The sequence below is a fragment of the Paramisgurnus dabryanus genome, chromosome 2 (genome assembly GCF_030506205.2).
Source record: "Paramisgurnus dabryanus chromosome 2, PD_genome_1.1, whole genome shotgun sequence".
Classification (NCBI taxonomy): Eukaryota; Metazoa; Chordata; class Actinopteri; order Cypriniformes; family Cobitidae; genus Paramisgurnus; species Paramisgurnus dabryanus.
The window spans coordinates 4951414-4968784 of NC_133338.1; the positions used below are offsets into that span (position 1 = coordinate 4951414).

Genomic DNA, 17371 nt, shown 5'->3' on the forward strand with positions numbered 1-17371 from the left:
AGTGCTGTATGTTTTCTTGGACACTTTAAAAAGCTTTCACCAACATTTGCTGCATTTGCTGAATCTGCACTGGTTGCTATTCGATCACGTCATCAAAAACCTCATTGTTCAGTAAAATGTATTCGGTCTTGTTCGGCTGAACACCGATTTTTCCTGATCCACACGTGATTGGTCACATGTTTGTAACATAGGAAAGGCAATTTCAAACCATAGATTGAAGTCTGTCTTCGGAAAACTTGAATTTTATGGAGAAAATACTCAGCAGTAGTGTTGAATAATGAATTTGCAGATGGTTTGTCTTAAAGTATACTTAAAGCACCACATAGACATATAAACAATAAAAAAATTAGTTTTTCACCACAGGGGGACTTTTATTGCTTTGAAAAGTAACCGCATCCCTCTACTCAACAAGCCTTCCAGTTTAAAGCTATAATTTATGTATGTAGCACATAGGCATGAAATAACTTTATAAAGCAATAATAACTTTAATATTACTTTAGTTTAATATTAGAAAGTTTAATATTGATGGGGGCAGACTGAAGCTGAAGTATATGTGCTTTCTTTAGTTGGTTTTGTTAATAATTAACAATTCTCTTATGTACGGAGTACTGTTCAAAGTTTAGGTCATGTTGTCACAGTTTGACTTTGCAAGTAGTTAAGGGGAATTTGTGGTTTTGGTAATCTCTTAAACACCATGTATTTATTCACTACATAAATGTTAAATGGTCACGACTACGGTCTGTGAGCTTTATTCAGCCGAGATAAGAGTCTACCCAAATGAAAACCCACCGAGTTCAAATAAGATTAATATTTAAAGAAAGAAAAAAGGTCAATTTCAAAGTTCTTACCCAACCTAAATCCAGGCAAGACCTGAAAACACATTTTTCTGATTTAGTCAACTTTTTAAGTTTCTTTGTGGTAAGATCTTTTTGAACGCATGCGAGATAAGGTCGACCAAAAGTCCATTGAGATGTTATCGTCAGAATTCGAGCCAATGAAGATGCATGAAAACTTCAAGCGTAGTGCTGGAGGAGAGTCGGAATGCAAATCTGAGACCGTCCCGTTTGGCAGGTTATTAGGGAGAGACATTTCGTCTGAACGGTATCCTTTTCCCCCCATTGATTAATGACCAACAGTAATACGGTAATTAGAAAAGTAGCACACATAAGCGTTCGCAACTTGAAAAGATCGACCTCATCTGAAATGAAGCTCAATTAGAGACAGTATTTTGTTCGACAATTCTAATAGGTTTGACCTTAAGGCCTGGCTATATGTTTTATAATCCGTTTCCTCATGATTCACATAGCTGTGACGATGACAGCTCGGATGTTTGCTTCAAGCCAAAACGTGTTTTTAAAGAGAATATGAATGCTGCCAGAGGACTTTTAAGTAGGAAATGGATTTTTGGGGGCTGACTTAGTGATACAGAAGGTTCAGATAAAATCGCGAATCAAGATGGCAGTAATCAGAAACATTCAGCTAATAAAGCCAATGTATTTGCCTGAAACAGTCATGGTGTCATGACTAGTGTGTCCGTCATTTAACTTAATATGACAGCTGACTTTTCAATCACTCCTTTCATTAAAAAGGTAATGTGGTAAAGCAAAAAGACTGCACAGTGAAAACATTTCCATCATGGCAACCGTGTTGCTATTGTTTGGGTAAGGATGTATAATTCAGAGGTTCCTCTATCTGAAGTGAATGGGAGCCAAAAACTTCAACAACAGGAAGTTGAGAAGGGCAGTCACATGAAGAACGAAGGCAACGAGGCCGAGACAACTGGTAAAAACAACAGCAGCACAACTTTCACCATGCACTTTCATGACCTGTTAAAGGATAATTCACACTGAAAACAATTTGACGCAATCACAACAACCTGCTGTCAATCATTTTAATGACTGGGGGATTTTTAAGGCAATATAATTGACAGAGTATTACACCACTAATATGAAAGCACCCTTAGAGAATTTGGCGTGTCATTTCAGAAATTACATTGACTTAGAGCAGTGGTTCCCAACCTGCCAGATGTCACGGGGGGGTCTGATATTCTTTGAGGTCAAAAAAAGATGCATAAAATGTTCCACTAATAATTATATAAAAAATATTTGTAAAGTTATAAAAACCATATGCTTAGAATACCAAGGTAGTAAAATATTTTATTATGTAAAATAATTCTTCCAATTTTGCTCGCGTGCTTGTCAACATAACGGCAAAATCAAAATGAAAGATGGTAGATCCTAATGGGAATAACTGCGTGATGAATTGAAACTAAAGGGTTAATAAACACAAACTAAAGCAGATGTTGTACATCTAGAATGATGATAGATAGCGCAAAAATTGTAAAAACTTACTTTTTTATTATATTAACTACATTGTCTTAAAGGAGTGTAACTACTGTAGCATGTAAATAATGCATATAAATAAAGTGAGCAAGTGCGCTCAACAAGTATATCTAATCAACAGACACGTGAAATCTTGCTAGCAGGTTGCTCAAACAACAAAATCACCATTTAACTTACTTTAAATTTGCAAGAACTATAGACTAATACAATAACAGGCTTAAATAGCCCCAAACATAAGTCCATTTACAGTTCTCACGGACACGCGTTTTATTAACTGGCTATCCTCCAGACATGATGGACTACGTCTTTCTCATTTCGGCTGTGTGGCGGTGTGAAGCATGTATGCCCTATTTTCCGTGATGCACTTGACGGCCTTTTGTGCAGCGAATATATATATTTTTTTTGGATGACCTGGTTAAGGCGGTAGGGTTTCCCAGCTTAGGCGGGCCGCCTGAACTAAAATGTGCTGCGAGAAACCCTGGGCCCCTAGCGTCCCTGCTCGCGGTGTAAAGCGTGTATGCGCTATTCTCCGAGATGCACTTGACGGTCTTTTGTGCAGCGAATATAATTTTTTTTGTTTTGGATGACCTAGTTAAGGCGGTAGGGTTTCCAAGCTTAGGCGGGCCGCCTGAACTAAAATGTGCTGCGAGAAACCCTGGGCCCCTAGCCATTTGGGCTGTCCAAATATTCCAGTTAAAATCCTTCCAGGATTTACAAAAATATTCAAAATATTCCAGTTAAAATCCTCAAAAATTATCAAATGTTACGAGTTACGACACGTGTCAAACATGTTAAATGCCAAATGTATTAAAATAAGTTTAATTCATGCGCTAAAATTAAATTTGCAACATGATGCTTTGCAAGTTCATCAAAACCAAACCAAAGTCATTTTAAAGTTTATTTAATACTTCATGGAAATACAGACAGATTTGCATGTTCACATTCTTTACGTACTAAAATAGATCTGCGCACCCACATTCCTAAAGTGCTGAAACACAGACAGTTTTGCTTGTCCACAATCTTTCTCGACTACTTCTGCCTTTAACTTGCTGGCCTTTCCAAAAAAATTATTTGGTAGTATTTGTAAAAAGGTTAACATAAAATCACAATGCATCATTAAGCATAAAACTAATCACTGTTCTTCATAACAAATAGTGTTGAATTTATACGTGTGACAAACAACTAGTAATTTGTGACCATAACCCAATACTTTGATTTATTGAACATTCATATCAAATTCATAAATCCAACCACCCAAATCTCTCTTCGCTTTGTCTTTTGCATGAACAAAGCTGACTGCACTTTAACTTACTGCAATACTTGTAAAGATGACCCCCTTTAAAAGGATTTATTAACATTGTGAGAGGTGTAGAGAGACTATCAAACTTTATACAATAATATGTATAGTAAATTAATGATAGCCAATGTAGGTCTATAGATTAAAAATGGGTCTAGAAATTATGAATGTGATAGGTTTATGTAGAAGCAGTAAAAGTGCCTCTATTTCTATTCCTCTCTTGCTGATTAAAAAAAGCTTAATCTACTCATTATTTCAGATTCAAAAGTTTACTTGCTGTTCCGGTGACGGGTCACTTTAGATATAAAAAAATATGTAATTTAGAGTCAGCTTACATAAAAACTGTTTGACCGTTTGAGCTATAATTGCTCGTTCAGTGCAATGGCCTTGACATTAGCATTGCTTATTTGCTACAATCTCTGTTCTCTCTGAGCAAACATTTTGGATATAAAAAGACGGTTCATTAATAATAATATTATACAAATGGGAGAAAGAATGTACAGTGCGTGGTTGTGACTTCATAAAAACGAGAGTCAGTTGTTATCGCCATAGAAACCGCACTATAGCGTGTTAGCGCTGACTGACTCTCATTATGGCCGTTCTTCAATCAACCCGTGACCCGAAGTAATTGGGGTAAAAACTGGGAACGACCCAAACCCGACTGACCATTTAAAATATAGACCCGGAACTGTACGGGTCCCGTGCCCTCCGTGAAGATCTCTAATGCATACAACTTGGCTAAAGTTCAGAAACATGGAAAAATGGCGGCCCGCCCAAGTAAAGTCAATGTGTGGGAAACACATTCTGATTGGTCTAATTTGGACAATCTAAGCATGCAACACACCAAGTATAGACACATAAACAAATGTAAGTTATCGCAAGTCTGTGCAATGTAGATATAGCATATACGGCCATTGCGGTAATTAGGGCTGGGTATTGGCGAGGGCCTCACGATACGATACATATCACGCCGCATGGGCCACGATACGGTACATTGCAAGTTGCAATTCTTTTTCTTTTTTATCAAAAATTAAAAAAATAGAGCTGATTTTTTTTACTTTTTTTTTAAGCCAAAGTGCTTCCACATGTCGGCTTTGAAAGCTGCAGGTGTTACATTTTCTGCCATTTTCTCACTCCCGCTAACTTCTGAGACTTTGGCCGAATGGCCGTATATGACAGACAACGTGTGACACACACAGAGGGATTTGATGGGTCCTACGGCGTAGCCGCGATGGCGTAGGTTCCGCGTTGGAAGAAACAGCAACTTGTTGTGTATAATTTGAGAAGACCAGCAATGATGGAAGTAAATAAACAGCGACTTTTGATGCAGTTTGAGTTAAATCACTCCTCAAGTTGGCTCATCTTTGTTTTGACCGTCACAAACGGAAATACCTATGACGCAGTTTTTTTTACCTGACAGGAGGGGTTCTGGTGGACCAATCACAGCGCTTGCGGCCCGCGTAGATCTGACACGCTGTTAAAATTTTGCGAGGTGCGCGTCAGGCTACGCAGAGCTACGCACAGGCTACGGATAGAACCTACGCACGACTATAAATCGCCCTTTAGAACAAAACTTTTAAAACTCTGCATATGTTTTGATCATCGCTCTGAACCTGATCTCTATCAAAAGTCCTTCACAAAAATGCAATTATTTTAGTTTTTTGTTCAAAATTTCGTATTTTTGAAGAAACCTACCCATATTTGAGAGGTGATAAAAAGAGAACAAATAAAGATGGGATGAAACTTTTTTTTAAAGCTGAGGGTCTGGTTCCGTTGTTATATTGTATGTTTATATATTTTTAAAGAAGAACATTTTCTGGAAGGCATTAAACTTTTGTGAAAATCATAAAAAAGCTGGCGCTGGCTGGCAATTTTTTTTAAAAACTCTGGTGGGGAAAGATTTAAAAACAACCAAACATTTGACTAGCATTTTTTCTATTCGTATTATTATTGCATATTGAATATTTTACCATTCGTGCACATCGCTAATATTTATAGGTATGTGTTTAAATAAAATTATCATTTTTGTTTCATTCTTTCAACTTCCGACAACTTTTCTGTCAAATTCTTGATAAAATTATGTTTATATTGGCATTTATTTAATGAAAATTAAAATGGGGAAAACATGGTCAAAATTACAAAAAAGTTTTCTGAACTTCAATACTGCAGAGAAAACAAGTTAAAATGAATTTATCAACAACAAAATACTAATGGTTTATTCGCATGTGTCTTATCATGCTGTCTTTCACATTTGCTGTTGGGTGACTTTATGTCACTCCCGGGGTTTGCCTTTGTTGAAATTCAACAGCCACTGGACTGAAATTATCATAATACATCTTAAAATTATTATTAATGTCAAAACTGAAGTGGTCTCTTAATTTTTTCCTTGGCTATATATATATATATATATATATATATATATATATATATATATATATATATATATATATATATATATATATATATATATATATATATATATATATATATATATATATATATTAGGGGTGGCACGGTTCACAAAACCCTCGGTTCGGTTCGTATCACGGTTCTATGGTCACGGTTCACGGTTCAGTACGGTTCTTGTTGTTATTTTTTCTTTAAATTTTTAACACTCCAGAAATGTATTATCTTATTAATGTATTAATTATCCATAATTTAGGATACAGTATTAAAAAAAGTTATATCATGTAATCATGCACAAACTGAATTTGACTTTAAGCACATTGGACCATCTCTGAGGAAAGCCAGATGAGATTTTGATCGAGCAAGAGGGAAGACATTGATGATTTCAACATGCTTTTCATTTATTTGGCAAAAAAGAGAATGTGTATTGCCATCTACATAAACTTTATGTGCATTTTTAGAACACAAAGATAACTTGCATTTATTAAAATGCCAACTTCAGTGTAGCTCTTAGATTTATCACTGAGAGGCTGCTTTAATACTGAGAATTTATGTGGACGAGAGAGAAACATAACCTTTGCACCTGTAATATTAAAATCTCTTTAAGTCTCTTTTGTCCACTTTTGACCACTTCTGATTACTTTGAGGGGCAATTTCTGAAATAAGATCGCGCAACTTTCACACGCTAGCAAAATGAAACTACGCGGAAATCAGCCGCTTTAATTTTATCAATGAAAGGCTAAAAATAGCGCTGAATATGAAAAGACGTAAAACATTGTTGTCAGTACCTCAGATTAGATAAATGGTCGGAGAGAAGGCGATCTCCTGTGGCTGTTGGAGAATATTCAACCCATAGACTGCAGTTCTATCTATTGTTTTATTTCCGCTGTCATCATAAGTAACATGAAATAAAAATATGTTTCCACACACCAAACTTATACGACGCTGGCGCATCCTCCAACTGCGGGCAGACTTCCTTTTCTCTCCCACTTGCCATTTCTACACGTAACATAACCCGCAGTACTTATACTCCAAACCAGTCACCTCTTCTTTCGCGCAAAAGGGAAACACGCTATCTGAGGTCACATACAGGGCATGAGACTACATTGCGCATGCCATGAACCGTTGAACCGTGCGGTACACACGCGCTCCGAACCGAGACAAGCGAACCGAACGGTTCGGATTTTTTTCATGGACCGTGCCACCCCTAATATATATATATATATATATATATATATATATATATATATATATATATATATATATATATATATATATATATATATATATAGGGTTGGGGCTCAGACTGTCATGTAGGTGTTAAAAGATGACTAGATTCTGCACAACTCTGGGACAAATCGTTGGCTGCACATGAACAGGAGCAACTCTTCAGAAACGAATACGTTATGCTCTCATTACAGAAAGAAATGAAGCAAACCCGGCTCTGCATGCGGCCTCTCAGTCTCAGGTAGGCTCATAACTCACATACCTCATCACAGCACACTGGACAATGGAGAGTTTTTTTATCTCCAGGGAAGACTGTCTTGCTCCTGGAAGCCATTTGGGCTGATGGAGCGTGCTGCTGAAACCATGTTTCAAGACAGACTTTTTAACCCCCCTTCTAAAAGGTGAGTAATGGTCCATACGGGTCCAGTCGGTGATTTCCATTAAGGGGGTCTCTAGCCCTTCAAGTCCTCCGGCATTAAAACTGCGGGGTTTGTGTTTCAAACCGGCTAGGAGCTCGCCATCTGGATCGGGGCAGCCGGTGAGCGACAAATACCGAGGCTGCTCTGAACAAATGCAGATGTCAGGTCAATGCATCACGGGCAACGCAACTCTAAATGCTCGTATTTCAAGGTGTGACATGAGAAGCTATAAAACTTTAATTCTTTGAATGAGAAATTGGGGAGGTTCTGTATTAGAGCTACACATTTAAAGGCGTGAACGGAAAGATTATATTCAAGACACAATTGGACGTCGAAACATAAACCAACAAGGTTTCTAGGAACGGTTGAGAAAAGATAAAGAAAGAAAAATCCCACCCACATTTCCTTACAAGACAAGTAAGAAAAGAAGAGATTTACAGGGTGTCGGGTGCGATAATTACTAGGATGAAGGACTGAGCGTGCTGCCCCTGGTGTCTTTAAAAATCCCAACAGTGATTAGTCTTCAGGTTTAGTCCCAAAGGAAAAGTAACCGTGAGAAGTCGAACAAACTTGAAAGCATTGAGGACACTAATGAATAGCCACAAGGTGCTGACCCATTTGCTAAAGTAGAGCTAAAGTTTAACAAAAACATGTCAGGTCTGTAATACAGGTCTAATTTAATCTCACCAAATTTTATTTGCATTTCACCGACATTTATACTCGACAATTGCTAGCTTGTGCTGTCCCGAACAAACATGTTGTCATCTGTGACCAGTCACGGAAAGTAGTGACACAAGTTGGATCTGGGCCATTTTAAGTTATTCACAGATTCTGAAAGTGCAGTTTCGAAGCTTTCCAACGATGTGTAACACATGGAAATCTGATAAGATTTGGAGAAGTTGTGGCCATTTGAATTTAGGAACTCAGAAAAACTCAAACCGAAAAAATTGAGATGAAAGGTACTCTCTTTTCCAGCTGGGGGAGACAATAGGGGTCATATACATCTCATTTAGCTAAGCCATACCCCCTGTAAAGCCGTTTTGATTTACAGATGTTCTAGCATCATATGTAGTATAGGGCTGCACGATTCAAGCTAAAATGTGAATCCCGATTTTTTCCATGGGAATTGAGATCCCGATTCTCTCACCCGATTCTCTTTATTTTAACAAAAACATTTATTATGCACTTAACTAAAAAATGTGCTACAGGACTTTCAGTTATAATAACGTTTCTTAAAAGTCTCTTTTTCTTATTTTAGACCCCTTAAAATTTAGAATAATTAAAAATTTGTTAGCTGTTAAATTGCACCTGTGCTTTTTGTACTATCAAACTGGCCAACCTTAAAACTTTAAAACACTAACGTTAAACCTTTAAAAGACTAAAAGATCAACATTTTGAGGCATCAGAGAGAAACGCAGACATGTAACAATGTTCCCCTCGTGCGAAAAACCCTTTCTAATGGGGAACGCAAAGAGGCCGTTTCTCAATGTGAAGGCTGCAGCCTCTCTGGAGGTCGCATTTCTAAACTGCGCATCATAAAGACTGTCTAATTTCAGAATATTAACAATTAACGTTATAAAGATGACTAATATTTTTAGTTAATAATAAATTGTTGAAGTATGTTAATGACTTGCGAATGTAATGCTCCGTTGACTCAAATGAACCAGGCTTGATGACGTATACAGCCTGCATGCGACCTCCTGAGGTTGCAGCCTTCCGATTTAGAAACGTCCGGAGCCTGAGGTAAATAATTTCCTTGCCTTTTTTCGAAACCAATGTTGTTGCATCTTCACTTTCTCCGTCGCCACCAGGATTTTCCACAGTGACACTCGTTTATCCTCTCTTTTTTGTGAAAATTGCCGCTCCAGATCCACCAAGTAAACAACTGTGTTTAGGTCTGCCGCCTTGTTATACGTCACGCGAGTGACAGCGGAACACCGCAAATGAGATGAGAGAGAGGAGAGAAACGATCGGGTCTGATTGGTGAATGAATAGGGTTTGGTTTTACCCTGTATGAGTGTGTGTTAGCAAGTTTGACTGATATTCTTGGGTTGTTGTAATGTAAATACGTGAACACTTGAACGCAGAAACTGAATACAGGGAAATACTGTAAATGCAAGTGAATCGCCGTCATTTAAAATGAAGATCGCCTATATGTATGAATCGAGATCGTGATTCTTTTTCGATTAATCGTGCAGCCCTAATGTAGTATTTTGTGACAGAAGTCCGAATGACAACATGCAAAAATAAACATTACTTTTTTACCTTTGTGGGGATCACAAGTCAAATCCAGTTTTTAGATGTGTGAATCATCCAATGACCATTTTTGTCCACTAATGTGTATAATCCGTGAATTATAGATATATAGTCTATTGTTTACATCAGATTTCACATTAACGTCTGGTAATACATTATAATATACAATCTAAGGACTATTTACATCGTAACATTGTATGGGTATATCAGATTACACTCCGGTAATTTACGTTCCGTTAAACACATGAACCCGCCTTCAAAGTTTTTATTTAAAATAAGGAGGTAGTATAATAGATAATCCAAAGAGCGCCGTCGAAAACGTGACATTTCTCGCTCGTTCCTCCATCAGCCAATGACTTCATGAAAAATATTGAAAGACAAAACATGTAGCCAATTATATAACGAATTCAACGATCTCTGTCTAACTTATGTGTGTTTGACTTAATGCTGCGCTGCAAGAACTGACAGACAGATGACGTCAAAGTACCGCGAGAGCGAGTCGATATTAAACTACTCCGTAAGATTTCTTGAAGAGCTCTCGCGGTACTTTGACGCCATACGACTGCAGCGCCGCATAAAGTCAGTGACGCGGCTGACGTACGACGCGCCTGACTGTTATCCGTTCCGCCCCAGCTTCTTTTATTTTCTTTTGTTTTGTGCGCCCGAGTTTGTTTACAGTCTGGGAAGACGCATGCTGTAAGTTTGAAAAAAAAACTTTGCAAACATCTCTAAGGAACAGTTCAGCCACGACACTACAGTCACGTTACTTCACGCGGTTCACAACAGAACCGAAAGAGAAGACCATGCTAAATAAAGTCGTAATTCTTGATATTTTTATACCAAACTGTATTTTCGATGCTTCAACACATTCAAGCTGACCCACTGATGTCACATGGACTACTTTGATGATGTTTTTATTACCTTTCTGGACATGGAAACCGTACATAGATTTTCAATGGAGAAGACACAAAGCTCTCGGACTAAATCTAACGTTAAAACATCTTAAACTGGTCTTCCGAGTTTAGAACGACATAATGGGAAGTCATTAATTACATTATTTTCATTTTTGGGCGAACCATCCCTATTAAGGAGCCATGCTGTTCCCTTTGGGGGCGGGGGCAAAAACACCCGCTTATCCAGTATGTAAATATACACAGACAATGACACCCCCCTCTCCACGCTAGAATCTCCGGAAAAACAAGCCAATTTCAACCGCAAAATGTACGCTTTTAAATATACAAAAACTGCTATCTCAAACAAGGAGAGGCTTCTTAATGATCTCAACTAACAGATTCTGCAATAAAACGAAAATCACAAATTTTGAAAAAAGCTTTCTTTCTCATTTTCTAGAAAGTTGTGCTGTCACAGGTTTCCGTGACGGTTACATCTGTGCTCTGCTATAAGTTCTCAAACTACCTTTTAACAATGAAAGACTCACTTGTATAATGTCACAGCAGTAGGCAGGGCAAATATAACGACACGCTTATAATCCCTCCCGTTTCAAAGTGTTACTAAACTCAATGGAAAAGCTAACCATGCCAAAGTGAGGTGAGCTTTCAACTTTTGTTGGGCAAGAAATGTTTAAATGTTTGATGGGGGAAATCTGCCTGGAGGTGTAGTTCATAAATGAGTCTGTATTCAACGGTACATTTCACACATACCTGGGGTTCTGTTTGGAGACGTTCGTGTGTTACTTTGTGTTCTGACAACGACCTCTTCTCCACCGCATGGTGCCGGAAGTGATAATAATCTCCAAATACCTGGGAAAAGAAAATGTCACAGTTAGCCCACAACATCCTACAGATTTTTTGGAGAAAAAGCACAAGGGAAATTACAGTGATTCAGTCTGGCCACAGAGAAACACTTATGATTTATACGTTATAGACACACAGACAAACAGACGACATTTAGTCCATTTTGTTTACTATGACACTCTTTTACAGATCACTGCAATGACAGCCAACTGTCAACCTGCATTTGACCTTAATGATCCAGATGAAAGACACAGTTACACTGACAAAAGAAGAAAGCCGTATAAAGAAACACAGCTTTGCATGTCCAACAACCTTCAGTACGAGTAATGGTGAATGAGTCGATCTCCTGTCAGTCTAGTCCCCAATCACACATGACAAGATCATCCAGAGGCTCAGACATCAAACCAGCGCTTGTGTGGATCGATTTCTCTCTCTTTTTGATGAAGGTTAAATGTCAGGAGTGAAGCACAGTTCACGCGCCATCGGTCTCTTGATTTAGACTATAGACAGAGAATCTTGCAGTAATAAAAACGCCCTATAGCGAGACACGGTCTCACCTGCCTGTTCTAGGGCCAGATATAAAATATATGCAGGTGCGCAAACACACAATCAAACTGTAAATAATTTCACTTATATGTGACCAATAAAACCAAACAAGAGTGTCAATTTTTTTACAATTAAGGTCAAAGTTGAATAAATAAGCTTTCCATTGATGTATGGTTTGTTAGGATAGGACAATATTTGTCAGATATACAACTATTTGAAAATCTGGAATCTGAGGGTGCAAAAAATCAAAATATTAAAGAAAATTGCCTTTAAAGTTGTCCAAATTAAATCATTAGCATCACATATTACTAATGATAAATACATTTTTTTATATATTATGGTAGGAAATTTACAAAATATCTTCATGGAACATGATCTGCACTTATTATCCTAATGATCATCTTGACCCACCTTAGTTCACTTCAAATTCAAAGACCTTTCAAGGACTTTCCAGGTCCCAAACCCTCAAATTCAAGGACTTAATGTGGGGACACATTTCAAGTGACAGCAAGGTTACAATGTGTTACCTTTTAAGATACATTGTTACAGTTCCCTTTCGAGGGAACTCGCGCTGCGTCACTGCGGTGACACTTTGGGGACGCTTCCAGGGGTAAGTGCGTCTGTGTGTATATCAAATTCAACCAATGGTGAGGCTTAACGACAAAGACAGGGTGACGCAGGAGCCAGGAAGTATATCGCTATCTGAAATATTGCCAAAGACGGCGTAAAAGGAACGCAGGAAGGACGGCAAGGGAGACGCAGCGTCTCGTTCCCTTCTCAGTTACATACGTAACCCGAGATGTTTTCATGTGTCAAACACAACTATGCAAAAAAGCATTTTGGTATGAGTCAACATTCGCATACAGAAGATATAAGCATTTAAAGCGAACGGTTTAGCATGTGTGCTTAAAAAGTCTAGAATTTTTATGATATTATCCTACATTCCAGAAAACTTCTTGCATAAAATAGATTCAAGCACTTTCAATGACCTGTATCTATGTATGTATATTTTCAAAAACTTCCCAGTGCCTTGAATTTTTTTTCCCCGTATTCACAAACTTTCAAGGATTTCAAGGACCCGTTGGAACCCTTAAAGGACAAGTTCGGTATTTTAGACTTAAAGCCCTGTTTTCAGATTTGTTATGGTCAAATAGAATGGTTTTGACTGAAATTTCGACATTTTCGGCTGCCCTGAGAATTTTCGCGTGTTTGTGTTTCAGCTCAGACCTCTACAATGGGTTTAATGGTGCACTGGAACAATCCTTCCTAAAATGCATTAAACTTTCGTTTACAAAGACGTGAAACTCACCGAGTGGTCAGGGGTGTTCACTGGTATGCTCACACAAAAATCGCTCCAAAAGACGCATTCCAACAGGTTTTATCGTAGTTTTTACCAACTCCATTGACTGTATTAGACGTCCTGTGAGGTACGGTATTACTCCACGCCGGGAACTTTGTTTCTATTCTTGCAATTGGCAAAGGCGGATTAGCGCCACCACCTGGGCTGGAGTGTTTATTATTCAAGCTCTAAGCGGAAGAATGTACGGGTGTGAGGCGTTTGGGGAAATAGGTCCACAAGTTAACAACGAATGCTAAAACAGCTGTTGGAAAGCATCTTTTGCAGCGATTTTTGTGTGAGCATACCCCTGACCACTCGGTGAGTTTCACGTCTTTGTAAACGAAAGTTTTATGCATTTTAGGAAGGATTGTTCCAGTGCACCATTAAACCCATTGTAGAGGTCTGAGCTGAAACACAAACACGCGAAAATTCTCAGGGCAGCCGAAAATGTCGAAATTTCAGTCAAAACCATTCTATTTCATCATAAACAATCTGAAAACAGGGCTTTAAGTCTAAAATACCGAACTTGTCCTTTAATGTATTGTTGGCTATTGCTACAGATATACCTGTGCGACTCAAGACCGGTTTTGTGGTCCAGAGTCACCTATATGTAAAAAGTACAATAACAACACTTCGGCGTGGCAGGCTTTGTCTTTTTTGGGCGGCAACGTGTAAGCAGAATCCCTGTTGAGGCGGCAGATTGACATTTCTTCCATGACGTCCTCGGTAAACAGACCAGATTACAGCACGGTAAAGCAAATATCTCCACCCAAACAAAGCCAGTAGGCCAATAAGCTGTTGTGAAAGCAAATCTGCCAGCTAGAATACTTCAGTAAAACTAAAAAGCCAAAAAATAGAGATGAAACCACAAACAGACAGAGAACAAGAGGAACCACATTATGAAGCAAGACAATGACATGCTTAACAAGATCGTCAACGACAAATGATGATAAAGAAACAGAAACGATTGCAAGAGAAGATTAAGGGGGATGCGTAAAAAGTGCAAGATGTGAAAATGTGCAAGTTGAAATGTCCTTGCAGAACTCCATGAGCTTTGTTCTTTAACAAAGGCAAATTGAATGAGGATGGGAAGGGGTGCATTGTGTGGTAAGCTAAGATAAGAATTGTAAGGAGATGAATTTAGCGGTTTCAAGGTGCGGGGAGCGCAGATGAGAGATACGCTAGCCTTGTCTTATCAGCCTAAGATCAGACAAGGATCTCAACTGCCCAGAAACATCGGAGAGGAATGGCGTGTGGTGCAGAATTATATCTACACGAAAACATCTGAAAATCATATCGGTGTTGATTAAACAGAGCACCTTCATGAAATGTGTTCCTTATGTCCATGTGGAATGTATACAAGCCAAAAGCCTCTCGGTTTATGGATTAGACTACACTCTTATAGCACTTTCCAGAAATAGGGTACAAGCAACTTTCTTTAAGGAATGAAAGGCATAAATCTGCAGTAAGGAAACAGAAGAATGCAACGTAAAGGGGGCATTCCTCGTTTCCAAAGCCCTCGGACGCTTGCACTCCCATAACATCTGCCGTTGCTAAGCAACGGGCTGCACTCTCCATTGATTTAATGATGCATCTCCATGCATCGTTTCTTCTATTTGTGTCACAATAATAACCGTTTGACAGATCGTCCATCTCTGGCTATCCCTGCACAACTATGATCAACTGTTCCTCAATCGTGAGTTAATACACAATGTTAATACGCAAAAGATATGAATGGCCCCAACATCAAAACATACATGAGGTTTGTCATAGGGATGCTTATCGATTAATCGTGATTAATCTATAGCAGAATAAAAGTTTTTGTTTACATCATATATGTGTGTAAACTATGTATAATAAATATTAGGGATGCACCGATAGGATTTTTTTGGGCCGATACCGATTTAAACAGACAACTTCTGGCCGATACCAATGCCGATACCGATATTAAACACTTGTATACAATACTATACAGTTGGTCTATTAGCTAGTTTATTTCTTCATCAAATTATTTTTACTGAACATGGATTTTATCTAATTAACATTCAACTGACCAACATAATAAGAGAGGCACAAAATAAGCTAAAACAAATATAATAAGACAGCATGACAACCTTCAAAGGTGGTTTTTGCTATTCAGCATTTATTTTATTAACAATATTAACTCATTTTTTACATATAATGGATTTCTTTAAGCAGATAATTAATAAACAATCGGTATCGGCCTTTCTCGTGCTATTGCCGATATGCCGATGGTTTCAAATTAATCAAAAATCGGCGGATAAATATCGGCGGCTGATACATCGGTGCATCACTAATAAATATGTATATATATAAATATGCACACATGCATGTATAATTTTAAGGAAAAAAAAAAAAAAAAAAAAAATTATATATATATATATATATATATATATTAAGTATTTATATTTATATATAATATACGTTATACATAAATATACAAATGTATATACACATGTAAACATTTCTTAAATATATACATGAATGTGTGTGCATTTTTTTATACAAAGTTATTATACACAGTTCACACACATATATGATGTAAACAAGAACTTTTATTCTGCTATAAATTAATCGTTAAGCATCCCTAGTTTGTTGCTTAAAGTAGTTTTATTGTATTGTTTTTATTTTCAACTTTTATTTTTGATTACATTTGATAAGATAAATCCTTACTAAATCCTAACCTTTACACTGTAAAAAAAAATCCAAAAATCCAAAATTACAATGTTATTGCAGCTGGGTTGCCGGTAATTTACCGTAGATTTACATTTATGTTATTTACTGGCAAGAGTTTGTTCAAAGTCAGTTTTTAAATTCTAAAGACAAAATTTCCAAAAAAGCAAAAATAAAACAAAAAATAAATAAATAAAAAAACTTAAAATGTACTTATTTCGAAAGGTTACACAATTTTTTTTTAATGCCAACTTGGGGGAAATAAAAATATTGACTTTTTTTATGAGACTGAAGTCATATTTGTACATGTCCTATTTGAAACATGCCTAGCTTGTTCCTTTTTTAATATTAATCTAGTAACATTCTGGTTGACAAGACCTGTGCGTATACTTTCACCCCACACCCTTGTTTTTCACCTTGCTTGGTATGGTTTAGTAGCCAACGTAAGCTTGAGATCTTGAATCTCTGACCAAAGTTATGATCTGACCTGCAATTACGGTTGTGGTGAAACCTGCGGCAATTATAATATTTTTATGAGGGTTAGCCAAGACGCTTGGGTTATGCTAGTATGTAATTATTACATCATAATAACATGTAAGAGAATAACTCAACATAAAAGGCTGACCTCAGTGTCTGACCCATCGAGGTTACACTAGACGGCACAGGGCTGACCAGTAGCTTGCCTGGTCCCCAGTTTCTCACGCAAATTAGAGCCATTATCTAAAATTAGCTTCAACTTCACCTTGAAAACACCATTAACATTCCTCGCTATCTGCTCTGTAATGAAAGCTAGCGCACGTTCTCTGACTAAAACTTTAACTAAAGTGGAAAACTTTAACGAAAACAGTGGAAAAAGCTAACTGTGGATAAGTAAAAGGAATAAGATGTTAGTTTACTTTGGGGGGAAAATGAGCTGGCAGTAGGCAGGCTAAATTTGTGATGATCTTTAAGAGCAATTACAGATGAAGGGAAGAATCCATCTGGTTAATCGAGATGTAGTGCGAGTAATTTTTGTGCATCTCTTTGTGCATCTCTCATTGTCATTGAGTTTATCTAAGTAAAGCTCTTTAAAGTGATACTGACATCTCAGG

At 37.5% G+C, this 17371-nt stretch overlaps 1 protein-coding gene across 2 annotated transcripts in view; it reads right to left on the reverse strand.

Annotated features, from left to right (window-relative positions):
• furina (furin (paired basic amino acid cleaving enzyme) a) overlaps positions 1–17371 on the reverse strand; it is a 141046-nt gene that overhangs the window by 68417 nt on the left and 55258 nt on the right. For both annotated transcript variants that reach the window (XM_065294224.2, XM_065294223.2), the window contains exon 3: positions 11609–11707. In XM_065294224.2, coding sequence (XP_065150296.1) covers positions 11609–11707 — 99 coding nt within the window. The remainder of the gene's footprint in view (positions 1–11608; positions 11708–17371) is intronic.